Source organism: Ciconia boyciana, chromosome 7 (assembly GCF_034638445.1).
Source record: "Ciconia boyciana chromosome 7, ASM3463844v1, whole genome shotgun sequence".
Taxonomy (NCBI): domain Eukaryota; kingdom Metazoa; phylum Chordata; class Aves; order Ciconiiformes; family Ciconiidae; genus Ciconia; species Ciconia boyciana.
Window position 1 is genome coordinate 6455164 of NC_132940.1, and position 14177 is coordinate 6469340.

General features: G+C 57.5%; 1 protein-coding gene across 1 annotated transcript; it reads left to right on the forward strand.

Annotated features, from left to right (window-relative positions):
* Positions 1–3692: 3692 nt before the first annotated feature.
* CDCP2 (CUB domain containing protein 2) lies at positions 3693–10678 on the forward strand. Its single transcript, XM_072868647.1, has 6 exons — positions 3693–3768; positions 5561–5908; positions 5988–6332; positions 6823–7176; positions 9982–10160; positions 10364–10678. The coding sequence occupies exons 1-6, from the start codon at positions 3693–3695 to the stop codon at positions 10676–10678; spliced, it is 1617 nt and encodes a 538-aa protein (XP_072724748.1).
* The last annotated feature ends 3499 nt before the right edge of the window (positions 10679–14177 follow it).

A 14177-nucleotide genomic window follows, 5' to 3' on the forward strand; every position in this document is an offset into this window, starting at 1 on the left:
CACCCAAACCGTGCTTCAGCCGCCGTAAGCCACTGATGTAGTGGAGGTGCTTCTGCACAGCGTGGGGCTGATAAAATAAGGAGTTGCTTTCTCTGGTCGCTCTCCCTGTTTGGCCTTAGCTAGGAACACAGACAAAATATTTTCCTTAGGTATTGCGTACTCTGAAAGCCTTACTTATATACCTCTTGCTTTAAATATTCTGCCTTTTTGAGATTTTGCTAAAAATCCACCCAGCCTTTTTGCAAAGGCCTGAGGTAAAACTTCACTCTCGCTTTGGAAAAGCGACGACTTTCTGCGTGAAAGTTGGGACTGTTCCTTTAAGCGCAACCCCAATATGTCTGGGTATTTCAGCACATATGGGCCACGATGGTTAAACCTTACCCAGCTGGTCCGGCTGTTCTGCTGCGAAGCCTCCCGTCTTTGTTCGTGGCTAAAAGGGAGGGTGGTGAGAGACGGAGCAAGCTGTGAATGCTGCGGGTTGCAATCCTGCAAAGGCAGGCTGCAGGCAGAGCGGGAGGAGGTGATGCATGCGGGGCCGGCAGCCTGGCTTGCCACGCTGGAGGGGATGGGGGTCTTCAGGAGACATTCTCCGTGGGGGAGACGATGTCCTTGGAAGTACGAACTCGAAGGGGCCTTTAAACCGCCCGTGGGCACTTTGTTCTCTTATTTTCTGCCCTTCTCTCCCTTTCCCCTCCCGCCTTTTGTCATTTCTCAGGCTGGCTCTCACACAAGTCCCCTCTTCCCAACCCGTCCCCTGTGGGGACAGCCCCTTTCAGAGACTTGCGTGGTGCGCCAGCAAAGGCAGCGACGTGGGATGGAAAGGCTCTTGGGCAGGATTTTCCCTACTGAGGGAAGATGAGAGATTTCCTTCCCGCTGGAGGCCCGGGAACAACCCCGCGGTGGCAGTTTCATAGGGAAATGGTGGCGATGCTGCCGGTTATCGGGGGATCGGTGGAGCTGGAGGTGCGTGAGCTCCCTGCAGGGGTGGGTGGCTGCTGCCAGGCCTGGGCAGGGGCTCGCACCCGGCCTCTCCTGCTGGGGCAGGGGGTGCTGGCAGGGTGCTCCGGTGCTCTGGCTGTCCCCAGGAAGCCCCTGCCGCCCGTGCAGCGCTGAGCCGGGGAGAGGGGCTTCGCTTTGCTTCCTTTCTTCTTCCTCATGTGCAGCCTAAATACCTTCTTAATTTCATCTCATTATTTCATGCCTAAATAATTCCCGTTTCTCCTGGGGACTGTATTTAAACCTTTGATCTTCTCTGAAGTCTCACAGTCCTGATCACATCCTTTCTATTTAAATGAATCAAATGCCTTTTTGACTCATGATTTATAAATTTGCCCACAGAGGAATAGAGGCAGCCCCGATACGGCACACCTCGAAATTACCCACCGTGTCTGTGGCTGGAGCCAGAGCACCCTGGGCTGATCCAGAGCACCTCCGGCCAGACCTCTGTGCGGAAGGACCTGCCTGGCTCCTCTGCCCGCTCCCTTCCGCATCTCGTCCTCCCTCCGCCCTCCCGCCCGGCTCTGCCGGCTGACAAGCCGTGTCGCCTGGTCTCGGGCCCAGCCGGGGAATGGCCATCCCCGGGTCAGGAGAGGGTGAACGTGCTGGCGGTTGATGGATGCGTCTCCCGGGAGGGGGGCACAGCTGCTGTGCTGCACAGCCCCGGCCCCCTGTCTCCCGGGGGTATCGCTGATGCACAGCACGAAGCGGGACTGCGGAGCGCAGCTGCAGGGATGGAGAAGAGCGGCCGCGTAGGTACCGGTGTCCCAGACACGGGCTCCGTGCTGGGGTGTGCCTCGGCGCTGAGACTGGTGGTGGAAGAGCTGGAGGACGGTGGGTGTTGCCGGAGACGGATGCGGCGAGGATGAACGTGTTGCTCCGTCGTGCAGCGATGGAGAAGTCGGGGAGCACGTTGTCCCCGAGCCCGGGGGATCGTGGCGGGGAGGGCTGAGCAATCCTCCTGGCTGAGCCGGGGCTGGGGTATGGAAATACCCAGGAGGGTATTTCCCTGCACCACGGGCTGTGGTGCCAGACTTCTCCTGCCTCTTTGCTGTGGGTGCTGGCCCTGCATGTGTTGTACAAGGCGCAGGGACAGACTCCTTTCCAAGCCCGTTAAGGAAGCAGCTAATTAAGCTCTGCAGTGTCCCTGAGAGGTCGGTAGATGTGCCAGCGTCACAGGCATCTACCAGAGCCTGCACCACAGCAGGAGCTTTGCGCTGCGCCCCAGGACAGGGAGGGCTGCCTTGCATCTCCTCGTTCGAACGTGCACTTACCCCTGGTGCTCGTGGGGTGACGCAGTGCCCAACACCCCAGGACAGACACCCCGATGTCCCCCGCCTCAGCTGGGCTCAGGACGGAGGACTCCTGGCTGGGATGCCCCAATGCTCCCACCAGCCCTCGGCATGGCTCCAGCGAGGCCGGGCGCTGGGGTGAGAGCCTGTACAAATATTATTGTTGTTATTATTACCCATAAATATATGCAGGCACTTAACGACCTTGGCATGGAGCATTTCCTGGGGATTAATGACCAGTTGGCGTTAATGGTCCTTAGCTGCACCTCGGGCCATCAGCTCCTCCCAGCCCATCATTAATCCACAGGAAATGTCTCAGGCATCGATCCTCATTGCTTAATTAATAAATGCAACTTGTCTCCCCGCCTGAGATTTACAGATACACACTGCTTTTTTCCCTGCTGCTTTGAAGGTGACTTTTTTAGCACAGGTCCCTCATGCTGGGAGGCCCTCGTGGGTTTTTGTTTCCTGGCATTCATCTGGGTGTGGGTCATGGCAGCAGGAAAGTCGTTTCTCTCCTGGGCGGGAGGGAAGGAACCGAAACGCTGCTGGGTTTGGGGTTTCTCCAGCTAATGTGGCACAGCACAAGGAGCACATCTTTGCCACCGAACGCCGAGGCTTGATTACCTTCAGCCAAGTGCATCCAAGAGCCTGGGTGAGAAGGAGCGTGAGCTGGTATGGAAGAACATGGTAATTCTCCAAGGCCTTAGCAGGTTCTATAATAATCGATGTTTTTTGCCTGTGAGTCACAATTCATCTCTAATCTTCCTCGGGGGAGGTGGGATTTGCTATCTTTAGTGCTCGCGACTGCCACTTTCCCGGGCTGAGCATCCTGCTGAGCCTGGGCACTCGCTGCAGGGATGCTGACCTGGCAGCCGACGTGGAGACGCGGCTGCGTTTAAACCCCGTTCCCTGTTTCTCTAGCCTTTACCACCGGTTGGCTTTGTGCAGTGGGTGCCGCAGTATAAATCACGTTAATTCCTGAGGTGCTTTTCCGTGGTAAGTCTGAAATTCCCATTTTGGTTCGCTGGCTTGCCTGGTGAACTAAATTATTTTCATAGCCCCTTAAGGGCATATTGTCATTCCAGACTTACTGCCGTTATACACCATATCTGAAACATTAATATCTCTTCTAAATATAGTGTATTGACAAGGTATCTGGTATAGTGTAAATCCTTGGGACATTTGATCCAGATCATTAAAACTGAGTGAAGGAAGGGAGAAATAGATCAAGTTACCTTGCCGCTCTTAATTCAAACAAGCGATGAATTATTCATTCTGCTATTAATTCTACAGTCCTCCCGCTTTTTATTTATTTCTCTCTTTATTTATTTTTTTCCTCACAGATAGACTGCTTCAAAAGGATGCTCGGGTGCCGGTGAGGGACGATTTGCCTGCTGGAGGATGGGGTGCACAGGGGCGGGCTGCCTGGCAGCGCTGGCCGTGCTGTGCGGGGCTCTCGGGGATGCTCCCAGCAGAGGTAAGAGCCTGGTCCCAGCTCCCAGTGGGGACCCCGGGGCCGATGGGCATCTGTGGTCCCCGGGGAGGAGAGGGCTGTTTGCGGGTGCTGCGGTGGCTCTGGGGTGCGAGTGGGTCCCAGCTGTCAGCCCATGCAAGGAGAGTGGCTCACTCGGGCCCAGGGCCCCCCGGCTCGGCATGGGGAAAGGAGCTGGGAGCTGCAGTCGCCGTGTGCGGCAGCGAGCGCAGGACACGGCCACGCACTTGAGTTTCTGCTTCATGCTTATTTTACTGAAGATTGCAGGTAGGGGTTGTCCTGTTGTGGTGTCCAGGTGCTTTGCTGAAGCCTTTGTTCACTTCTGGAGTTGCACATGCCTATATAAATATACACACACACGTACATATATATGTGGATGTATGTATGCATGTGTATGTTGCTGTGCATGTAATAAACTCCTCACCTTACCTGGATAAAACACCCCGCGGGACACAGGGCAGGGTTAGCAGACAACACAGTAATTTGGGGGGCAGGGTGGGCCAGTAACTCGGCTAACGAGCAGTACCCCTCCCCAAAAACGGCAGGGCCTTTCTCACAAAAGGGCCGCGCCAGAAATCAAAACCCATCCCGGCCCCGGGGTGGGTGCTCCTGAGGGGCAAGCGGCCACCCTGCTGCCTGGTGCTGCCTGCTGATCCCCCTGCCTGCACCCACCTGCGCTTCCCAGAGCACCCCGAGGCATCCAGCCCTTAATCCATCAGTCTCCCTGCCCCACGGTTACTTGCCCCTCCCTCGGGCTCCCCTCCAGGATATTTATTTCAATAACATTATTCCTTTAGTACCAGCCCCATATTACTTTATTGCCTATCCCCAGTAATTAGCAAGGCGATTTTCGATCTGGCCAGCTTTGCTGCTTGTGCCAACACACACACACGTACACACCCCCCCTTACCCGTATGCCGTGGTGCTGCATCACACACATCCGCAGGACCCCCCCTCGTCGGGAGGTCACCACACCAGCGAGCGTGATGAAAAGCAACGCGCGCTGGCTGACTATTGATTTGCGATATACTTGGCCCAGATTGATGGCAGCGAGCGCCCAGCCTTGCTTGGGAACCTGCATGTGTCTCCCGGGGGCTACACAGGGTCTGCATCCCTCCCAGACATGATGTATGTGCCCGCTGTATCAGCCTCTTCACCCCAACCCTAATCAGACCCAGGGGCAGGTGGCAGCCGCCCCCCCTCTCCGCCTTATTTTATAATAACCATGTCTCAAGATAAAGATTTCATTAGAAAATCGATCCCTACATGCCTAACTCATTGTTAAGTGCATCCAGCCCTTCACCCCTATTTCTCCCAGCTTGCATTCACTGATACTACCGTTATGTGGAGGGAGCATCAGCAGCAGGAGGCACAAAGCTGAAGGGCTGGGCAGCCAGGGCACCGGCGAGGCTGGAACCACTGGATGACTAGAACTCATTCCCTACTTTCTTTTTCCCAGCAAGAAATGGATGGGGACGCCGTGCCGTCACCGGCGGGACAAGCTCACGGGCACGGCCGAGCCCTGCTGCTGCCACGCCACAGGGCAGCGCGGGGACAGCAGGGGCAGAAGGGGGTTACGTGGAGGGATGAAAGGTGATGGAGGGGACACGTGTCCTCTGGGGAGAAGGGGGTGGCCGAGCCCAGTGGGGGTCTGCAGGGCACTGGTGTTTCGGTAGTGCTGGTGGTGGGATGGAGCTGGTGTTGTGCACCCCGTCTCCATCCTTTTAGGCTTCCCTGAAAGGAAAGGGGACATCGCATCCACCTCTGTGTCTCCCAGGCATCAAATGCGGGGGGGTGCTCTCAGCACCCTCTGGCAATTTCTCCAGCCCCAACTTCCCGGGGCCGTACCCCTACGAGACGGAGTGCACGTGGCTGATCGTGGTGGCCGAGGGCTCCTCCATCCTGCTCTCCTTCAGCCACTTTGAGCTGGAGTATCATGCTGCCTGCGCCTACGACTACCTCCAGGTCTACAATGGGGCTGCCCAGGACCGGGGCAACCTCCTGGGCACCTTCTGTGGCCGCAGCCTCCCGCCACCCTTCTCCTCCGCCTGGCACGTCATGGCCGTCGTCTTCCGCTCCGACCGCCACGTGGCCAAACACGGCTTCGCCGCTGCCTACCAGAAAGGTATGGGGAGGGATGGCGTGGCAGAGCATCAGGCTGTCTGTCCTCCCCCACCATCCTCATCATCCATGCCTCCCCGTAGATGCCTGCGGTGGGCAGCTGACGGGGCTCTCCGGGGAGATCACCAGCCCCCGCTACCCCGAGAGCTACCCCAACGACGCCGAGTGCCGCTGGAGCATCAGGGGGGCCGGCGGCGACGGCCCCCTCACCCTGGTGTTCACCGACTTCCAGGTGGAAGGGGGCCAGGGCTGTGGCTTTGACTACGTGGCCCTTTTCGATGGCCCCACCACGGCCGCTCCCTGCCTGGGACGCTACTGCGGCAGCACCCACCCGCCCCGCACCGTCTCCTCTGCCCCACACCTCCTCGTCCTCTTCAAGTCGGACTTCAACATCGGGGGCAGGGGCTTCAAGGCCCATTTCTACTCGGGTGCGGGGGTCTCGGGGTGGTGGGGCAGGGGGAAAGACATGGAGACGGGTTCTGGGGTGGTGGTGGTGATGCTCTCCCTCCCGCGGCAGCAAGAGGAGATGGTAGTGGAGGGGAGCCCTTTGGGGAGAGCTCATGAGATGATGGTGCGAAGTGTAAACCACCACACAATGTAAATGGCATTGTTGTGGCTATCCCAGGCCCTGGGTTGTCTTTCTCTTGGGCAAGAGCCGCCCTTCTCCCTTGCTCATCCCATTCCCTGGGGATATGGGTTTTCCCCATCTGCTCTTGTAGGACTTTGGCCACCTTGGGCGTTGCCATCCCCCAAAACTGATGGGTGTCCATCAGCCAAACGCAAGGATGGGGAGCAGTGAGGTGGCGGGCAGAGCATCTTTAATAATAAAACAAGTGATCGCTCAGCCGCCAGCTCATCCACACCCAGGGGGCTTCAGGTTTGCTTTCATTTTTTCCTTTCCCCTTTTTCCCTGAGCAGGCGAGTGCCAGGAGGTGTTCACTGCCATCAAAGGGAATTTCTCCAGCCCTCGGTACCCCAACTTCTACCCCAACAACCTCAAGTGCCAGTGGAGCATCCAGCTGCCCCCAGGTTACCGGGTCAAGGTCTTCTTCTTGGACATGGAGCTGGAGGGCCGGAGCAGCCTGACGGGTGGCTGCGACTACGACCACCTGGCTGCCTTTGACGGCGGCGCCGAGAACGGGTCCCTGCTGGGGCAGTGGTGTGGGTGGGAGAGCCCAGCGCCGGTCACCTCCCGCCGCAACCAGCTGCTGCTGGTCCTCCACACTGACCGCAACACAGCCAAGAGGGGCTTCTCTGTCACCTACGTGGGAGGTAAGGTCTCACTTGGGTGCTCCACAATGCTTTATTTCCATCGGGACATGCCCGAGACCGTGTAATTTCCAGAAGGACCGTGGGGTGAAGATACCCTTCTGCAGGAGCAGAGCACGTGGCTCTTTAGGGGTGGGGTGGAGAAGATGCAGCGGATAAGCTCCAGCTCTCACAGAGTGCGAGACGCACGTTCTCCACGTTGCGTTTAGTATTCAGGGGATGCTTTCCAGCTTCTCTTCCCCGCATCTCTGCTGCTGCCATGCTCCTGCTCCTCTCTCAGGGTGTGAAGGAGAGAAAACCCGGGGGGGGTTTTAGGGGACCAAAACCCCAGAGGAGGTGACCAGCTCAAGCATCACAACCTGTTCCCTGCTCCCCAGGATCCTCCGGCCCCACCGGCACACAGCTGAGCAGGCAAACATAAACCGTGTCCTCTCCTCCACTGGCAGCAGCACCGGAGGGGCAGGAGCCCCGGGGCATGGTGCTCCCAAACCCGCCTGGCCAGCCCTGCCTGGCACCTCCCTGCCGCCAGCGTGCCCCGTGTCCCAGCCGGTGCATCCGCAGCTGGCGGGAGGAGCGGCGTGTAACATTCCTCATATATTTGCCAACCTTTGCACCTCAAAAGCCAGCGAATTTACGGCATTCGTTGTATTTCAAGATAATTACATCCGAGCTGACCTGTGTGTCAGGGATGATTCAGACAGGGGCAGCCTCGCCGGCGGGCTGGAGCCAGAGCAGGGCTGCTGGACCAGCGGCACGGGAGCTGGGGGTGGCTGGCCCTGGGTCTACGAGCTTGTATCCCTCAGCAGCAAAATAGTTCTTCGTTTCCAGTCTAGCAGAAGGGATCTGGGGGGATGTGGCTCTAGGGGTAAGAGATGGGATGGAGTTTTGTCCTGAGCCTCTGCAGCCTCTGGAGGGAGGGAGGTTGTACCGGACATCTAGTAGGGCTTTAGTGTGCACAGCAGGTCTGTCCCTGCCCTTGTCCTGCTTTTTTCTTACTGTTCTACAGCAGTGTGCAGGGAGAGAAATCTTGGCCTCACTGTCTCTGGTCATGGAGAAACCCCATTCCCGACAGAGGACCTTGCAGATAGATGGGGTGCTAGCTGAAAAGCAGGGGGAAACCCCATCCTGGAGAGGGACGTGACTTCTCCCAGCTGCCCGAGGCTCCTGCAATCCCCGGTACAGGCTGCCAGATGTGTGTTGGGGGAGGACAAAAGCTTGGACACGAAACCGAGCCTCCCTCTGTAAAGCTAGGGCTGCCTGCTATGTTTTCCCGGCGATTCGGGCATCTGCTTGCAATTAGCAGCCTGCGTGGCACATCCAAGCGCCAGCGCTCTGCCAGGAGAGCAGCTGCTCTCGCCGGGAGGCACCGGCCTCTCCCTGCTGCCGGCTTCCTCGGGAGCCCTCGATGGCAAAGGGGCACCTCAGCCTCCATCCACATCCACATCCACATCCACAGCTCTTCAGCCATGCAGATATATTCCTTTCAAGTCCAAGAAAGGGCGTGACTTGGGCTGGGCCTGTGTGATTTATGGCCATTTGAACGAAAGCCTTCACGCCGGGAGAGAGGATCCATTTTCTCCTCCTCCTCCTCTTGATCTAATGCACTTTAGTTATTTGGTAAATCTTCTAATGGTTTTATAATGCACTAAGTGGAGCAAAGTGACACTATTTTTTCATATTGATTTTATTGCATCTTACCAGTTTCATAAGGCCAAGATTCAGAGGGAGCTGGAATAATTCAATAATTCATACTGCCCAAGTGGTTGGGTCAAGCTGAAAGAGGATTAACTTTAAAGAGGGAGGCATTTTTCCTCCCTGCTTCTTTCCCTGCATGGATGCTTTCTGCATCCAGAGGGGCCAAATACGGTGCCGGAAGGAGAGTGATGGAGAGGAGCTGGGTTCCCCATGGCCTCGCTCCTCTTCTCGGCATCATGGGCAGCTCAACAGCAGCTCCGCTGTGCACTGTTCGCCAGCTCCCCATCAAAAATAACGTTCTGGGGCTGGTGGAAGGCTGATGATGCTTGGGACAGGACCTGGGCTGGGCCATCCCCAGGAGGACGCCCTGGGGCCGGGGACCCTGCTCACCCTTCCCCAGGGACCATGTGGCAGCCGCGCAGCCGCACCACTCCGGGGCAGGCAGGCGTGGGGGTCCCCCTGAGATGCGTCTCCTCCATTTCATCGCTGTAAAGGTGCCTCTTGCAGGGGTGTCGTAGCCTGCAGGGGAGCTCCGTCCCCATGGCAAGCCATCAGCAAAGCTCTTGTGGTCTAATCTTGGGCAGCAACTCAAACGTTTCGCTGGCTTTGCAATGATGGGCTGCTCTCACAGGGTAAATCCTTCCTTGCTTATGGCAGTGACAGCGTGACGATGTTGCCTGTAATGGCACTTGGGTGTCACTTGGAGAGCTGGGAAGGAGGACGAGGCTTGAGAGGGTTGGTGGTGGTGTCTCTCCCCGGGGCAGAAAGCAGGGCAGAGCCAACCGTGCCTGACCTGGGCACAGGACAGGGCTAAAATGTTGATATATAAAAGAATGCTTTCTGCATTTCGCGTGTAGCTCCTTTTTCCCTGAAAACTCGTCGCGTCACGTGAGTGCTGTGGCAGCAAAGCCAGGTACTGCGAGATGCACGGCAAAGTCATGAGGCTGATGTCCCCGCTAGTCCTGGTGCTGTCGGTCGCCTGCTTCGTGTGTGATGGGGACAGCAAGCTTTGAAAACGGCTGTGGCTCTGCACTGAGCTGCTGCAGTCGCTGCAGCCTGGGGAAATCCCCTCCCAACAGCTCTTCGCTTGTACCTCGTTCTCTGTCCCGACAGTTGTGCCCATGAACGTCAGCTGCACCCGGACGGAATTCCACATCCAGATCCCTGTGCAGTCTCTGGCCCAGCTGGAGAGGAATAGGATTTATTTGGGGACCCCCTCCTGCGCAGCCCAGGTGGTTGGTGGGAACTTTAAAATACACACCAGGTTTGACACCTGCGGCACCAAATCCCAGGTAAGCGGTCGGCAAACCTTCCTTTAAAGCAGGCTGAGTGGATGGTTAGCCCCATGCCGGTTGTACCGGCTGCAGAGAGGAGTTCCCAGTCCCTCTCCCATCTTCCCAGTAGATGCTGGTCTGATTCGTGGCCAACTGCCCTCCAAACCCCTGTGAAAACAAGCTGCACAAAGCCCTGACGAGCCACGACCCTTGTCTTGCAGAAACGCAACAACACGTCCGTCATCGTCAGCACCCTCTACATCGATTTTTCGGTGGGCGACCAGGAGGACGTCCACCAGTACGAGGTGCAGTGTGAGCCGAAGAGGAAGGAAGCCTCGGTGACCCTCATCGCCGGCCCTGACCCATCCAGGCTCAGCCAGGCAGAAAACCTGGTAGATGCCAAACAGCAGGATGGGGGAGCGATGGACACCCACGAAATTAAGAGCCAGGACACCAGCGACATCGTCTTCATCAGCATCTGCATCCTGGCCGGGCTTCTCATGGTCATTGCAGTGGTGGGGCTTGTGCTTCTGTAGGATGCTGCTCGCCAAACCTGCGATGCCGGCCCTGCTCGGGGTGGAAACACCCCAAAAACCCACCCTCACCCCAGGCTGAGCACTAACACAGCTGCTCAAATGGAGACACAGCTCCCAGGCCTCAAAACAGAGCCTGCATCCAACCTCCACCTCCTCCCAGCACCTGAAAAATCTGGGCAATAGGCAGCCGTTTCCCTTCCCAATTTGTTTTCCTCTGTCTCAATCTGTCCATTTGGCTCGGTAATGCAATTCTTGCACTTCCTAACTCTTCCCGCACCTGCTTCAATTTGTTTTCCCTCTGGTGCTGCTGCTTTCGGGAAAGTAACGTTGTTTGCCGATGGCTGCAAATCATCCTGTCAATTATTTCTAGCTGAATTCTTGAAGGCACAACCCATCCCCAAATATAGCGATATTCCCAACAAATATTTTCCATGCTCCCACCCCTGCTCGGTGGGGTACCGTAGAGCTGTGTTATAGGTATCTCCGCTTGGCAAGTATAGATGTAGCTCATGTAGATGCTTCCAGGCGGCGTTTCTGGATGTCCACGGGCAACGTGATGAGACGCGTTCGCCGGGTGCCCTGGAGCTCCTTGTTTGATCTTCGCATGTTGTCTTAACCCACCCGTTGCTTACAGGACTCACCTGAGCGCTTCAGCCACCAGCAGCTGGAGGGAAGGAGAACGATCTCTCTTCTGTGTGTTTTCCTCCTTTCCAGCATGCCCAGGCGTCCACCGCTGTGAGCTCTGTACCGGAGTCTGAAACCGTGGACACGGAGCTTTCGGTAACCTTTTAAAGATGGTCTCAGCAGGAGGGGCTGGCTCCCCTGGGACTGACACGTTTTTTGCTGCCAACCTCAGTGACACCACACCTCCACCCTTGGTCCTTGCAGAAGGCGAGCGCAGCAGCCGAGAGCAGAAAACCAGGAGTCCTGTGGTCACCTGCACCTCCAGAAAACTTGGGTTCCTCCCCAAAAGCCCTGATGCTACTGGCTGCTGGATGGCCAGATAACCCCCGCCTGCCGCTTGTACCGGTGCAAAGGAAATTCCCTTTCAGCATCACGCAGGGGGTGGCTATCACAGAGCAGCCTGTGTTTGTCCCGGCATGGGTCAGAGCCAGCGCATGGTGAAGCCAGTGTGAAATCTCGCTGCAGAAGCAAAGTAAATGCAGCCCTGGGAGCCTGGCATAGGGGCCCCCCACCCCAGCCTGCGTAAAACACGCTGTGGGGCAGGGAGAGATCTTCAGATGTCCAAACGTGGTCATTCAAGGGCAAAAAATTGAAGTTGAGGGCAGTGGGTAATCCAGGAGCCCCTTTTTTTGGTAGCGCTACCTTCCCAAGGGGAATCCATCCTAAGGAGGGTACCGGCTATTCCTGTGAGAGCATCGCACCGCACAGCAAACCCCTCTGGCTGCTGAATCCACCTGCGGGATTTTTAGCAGGGGCCAACAGGACAGTCCCGTGGGTGCAAGGCTTTCCTGAGCGATGTCCTGCTTCCCACGCCCGCTGGGACAGGTCTGTACCTGCTGCTGAGCATCAGAGGAAGCAGCAGTAAAGGAAAAGGATGGTGATCAAGCGGCTTTTCCTCCTGGTTTGCACCAGCCCGTGGATGCCGAAGAGGGTGTCCGGGGAGGGAAGAAGGCACAAATCTGCGCATGCCTCCTAACGAGGAGCCTTCGTTATCGAAGCCCTGATTGATTCGGTGTTTGTTGGTGCAACACGTCGGCAAATGCGAGATTTCCGAGTGAAATATTTGCCAGCACTGTTAAGCTCCATTAAGGCAACATTTTGAGAGCGTGTTGTGTACATAGATGGGAAACAAGGCCAGACCCCCTCGCTGCCTGCAAAGCCTTGCTCCCAGTTAATTGCTAGGTGTATAACTGTCAGCTTGAGACGATAGTTACAAGATTTGACAACTGAAGAAACTTAAAGATATAATTAACCTCCTGGCAGCCCAGGTTTTGCTGAAACAGATGAACGCTGCAGCTTGCTCATGCCTGGCGGGGAGCCCGCAGCACCCAGCAGCGCCCAGCCCCTCGCCCGCAGGACGGGCACCTCCTTGTCCTGCCAGAGCCTCCAGCACCTGCGATTTGCAGGGAAAAAGGCTTTCCTGGGTAGCTGTTGGGTGGTGCACTCAAATAAGGAGTTGGACCTGCTCCCAGAGTCCAGCAGCAATACGGGCCGCTGCTGCACTCGCCCCAGGGAGGGTTTCCAGCTCCGGCTCTGGTCCGAAGCCACCCGAGCATCCCCAGTGCAGCGCTGACCTGCACGTATCCCAGGGCTGGTGCGGCAGGAGCAGCTCCGCTCCCCCGAGCCAAGGGGCTCCCCAGCACTCCCGGCCCCGCAGGGCGTTATCCAGGGGCTCATGGCCAGGGCAATTCACAGGACTGGAAGACGCCGTAAGAGCATGGGGCAGAGTGAGGCCACGTAGCCACTCAAGCCGGTGATCCCCCTCGGAGCGAGGAAAGCCTCCCGTGCTCGCCAAGCACCAGCCCTCCTCAGCCTCCGATCATGCTCCGGCGTGTCTCAGCCTCTCGTTTTCTCCATTAGGTTTTGGCATCCAGTCTCTTCCCGTCCCGCAGGATTTTGCTCACTGATGTCCCCTGTTAAATCGCCTCTTCCCTGATATCCAGGGCCCTCCCTTTCTGTTCCAAATTTGACACCCTGGGAAGCTGCTTCTGCAAAAAACCCAGAGGTGTCACCACCAGCGCTGGCCAGGAGTCCTCCGTGCTCTCAGATACCCAACACCACCGAGCGTGAGGACCCCAACTAAAGCCATGCTGGCAGCGTGGGGCAAAGGGGACATCATGGGGACAGAGGTGACACCTGAGTTTGAGGCCCCAACCATCCTCCTGGTTTGGCGGCCGGGACATGGGAGCACCACCTCTCCACAGTTAATGCAAGGATTGGTTTCCATCCAAAACGGCAACAGCCAAACGACTCACGACATGCCTGCGGCTTTGCAAAGCACCCTCCTCAGCCCCCTGCACTGCCCGTGATAACCCCCTCCCGATTTCCAGCCCACACCTGCTTCCGTCTGGGTTATCCCGCTTGCCTCCGCACCCCCTGCTTCCCAAATCACCCAATAGCTTCCCCAGCTTCTTCCCCACACCGTGTCTGGGTGTCCCCCTCTCCAGCACCCTTTTCCCAGGGGCTGGTGGCAGCCCAGAAGCGTGATGCTGCTGGCTGAGACGTGGTCCCAGAGCGGGACGGCCCCAGCATTCCGTACCGGTGCACAGAAAGACCTGGCAGCACCGATGGTAGGTCCCCGTCCCCGTCCCCATCACACCTGGGACAAAAGTCCCTTGTAGCCGTCACCCTCCTGGCCTCGGGCAACCTTTCCCCATCAGTGGGGCTCTGTGCACAGGGTGCTTCGTGCTCGCCCAGCTCCGGAGCGTGACGAGGAGTGGCTGTGCTCTCCCCTCCGGGGCTGGGGCTTGCCGGGCTCTCCCGGAGTTGTCCCTTGTCTTTCCCACGGCCCGGCTGGTCCCTGTCCACAGCCAGC